Below are 947 nucleotides of genomic sequence, written 5' to 3' on the forward strand. Positions count from 1 at the left end.
ATGGCCCCGGGTCCCTGTTGTGATGGGGACAAGGACGTCCCCGAGCCGCTCTGCTCTTCCTCCCGCCCTCCCCAGCTTCGTCTCCATCTGCAGCTCATCCAGGGCCACCGTCCATCCCTGCCTTGGGGTTTGCTCCCTCCGCCTTGCCTCCTCCTATCCATCTCCCCCATCCCTTTGCAGGGGGTGGGTGCCCTGAGCACCCCGCCGGGCACCCACAGCATCCCGCTCTCCCCCTCCCCAGGGGATCAGAGCCTCCCCACCGCCTTCGCCCACCTGGAACTTCTCTGCCTCCCCGCGCTGCTCCTGCCACTGCCGGGCCAGGCTCTCCTCCAGCATCTCCTTCCGTGCTCTGAGCCCCCCCAGGTCCTTCTCCAGGTGCTGCAGCTGCAGCTGGCTCTGCTGGTTGTCCTCCACCGCCTTCCAGAGGTTCTCCTTGGCCTGGCAGAGGGAAGCCTCCAGCTGCGACACCTCCGTCTTGTAGGTCTCCACCGCTCCTTTCCAGATCTCCGAGAGCCTCTTGGAGTAGTCCTCCACCTCCACCGGCTGGAAAGCCACCGGTGCGCAGCGGAAGCTCTCCAGGCTCTGCGAGAAGCTCGCGATCTCCTGGTCCAGCCCCGCTTTCTCCTCCTCGTGCACCTCCAGCAAGGCTTCCACCTCCTTCTCCAGCTGCACGGCTCTCTCCTTCAGCCAGATCTGCGCTCTCCTCTCCTCCTCCAGCTCCTTCCTGCTCAAGGACAGCTGCTTCTTGGCTTCTTCTCGGGCTGCCTGCTCCTTCTGGCACCTGCTTTTCACCTGCTGGACCTCCTCGTAGAGGTTGTCCCTGGCCAGCTCGGCCGTGCACTTCTCCCTGAAGGCATGATCCAGCGCATCCCGCAGGGCTCGCAGCTCCTCCTCGTACTTCGCCCGCCACGAGTCCCCAGTGGGGCTGCCCTTGGCACTCTGGACTT

The 947-nt window shown here is 65.2% G+C and overlaps 1 protein-coding gene across 1 annotated transcript in view; it reads right to left on the bottom strand.

The window, feature by feature from the left end:
- NES (nestin) overlaps window positions 1-944 on the bottom strand; it is a gene marked incomplete at both ends in the record, with an annotated part of 6,847 nt that extends 5,903 nt beyond the window's left edge. Inside the window, one exon of the mRNA XM_009334370.1 lies at window positions 261-944. Coding sequence (XP_009332645.1) covers window positions 261-944 — 684 coding nt within the window. The remainder of the gene's footprint in view (window positions 1-260) is intronic.
- Between the last annotated feature and the right edge of the window lie 3 nt (window positions 945-947).

Source organism: Pygoscelis adeliae, unplaced genomic scaffold, assembly GCF_000699105.1.
Source record: "Pygoscelis adeliae isolate BGI_AS28 unplaced genomic scaffold, ASM69910v1 Scaffold1251, whole genome shotgun sequence".
NCBI classification, from domain to species: Eukaryota; Metazoa; Chordata; class Aves; order Sphenisciformes; family Spheniscidae; genus Pygoscelis; species Pygoscelis adeliae.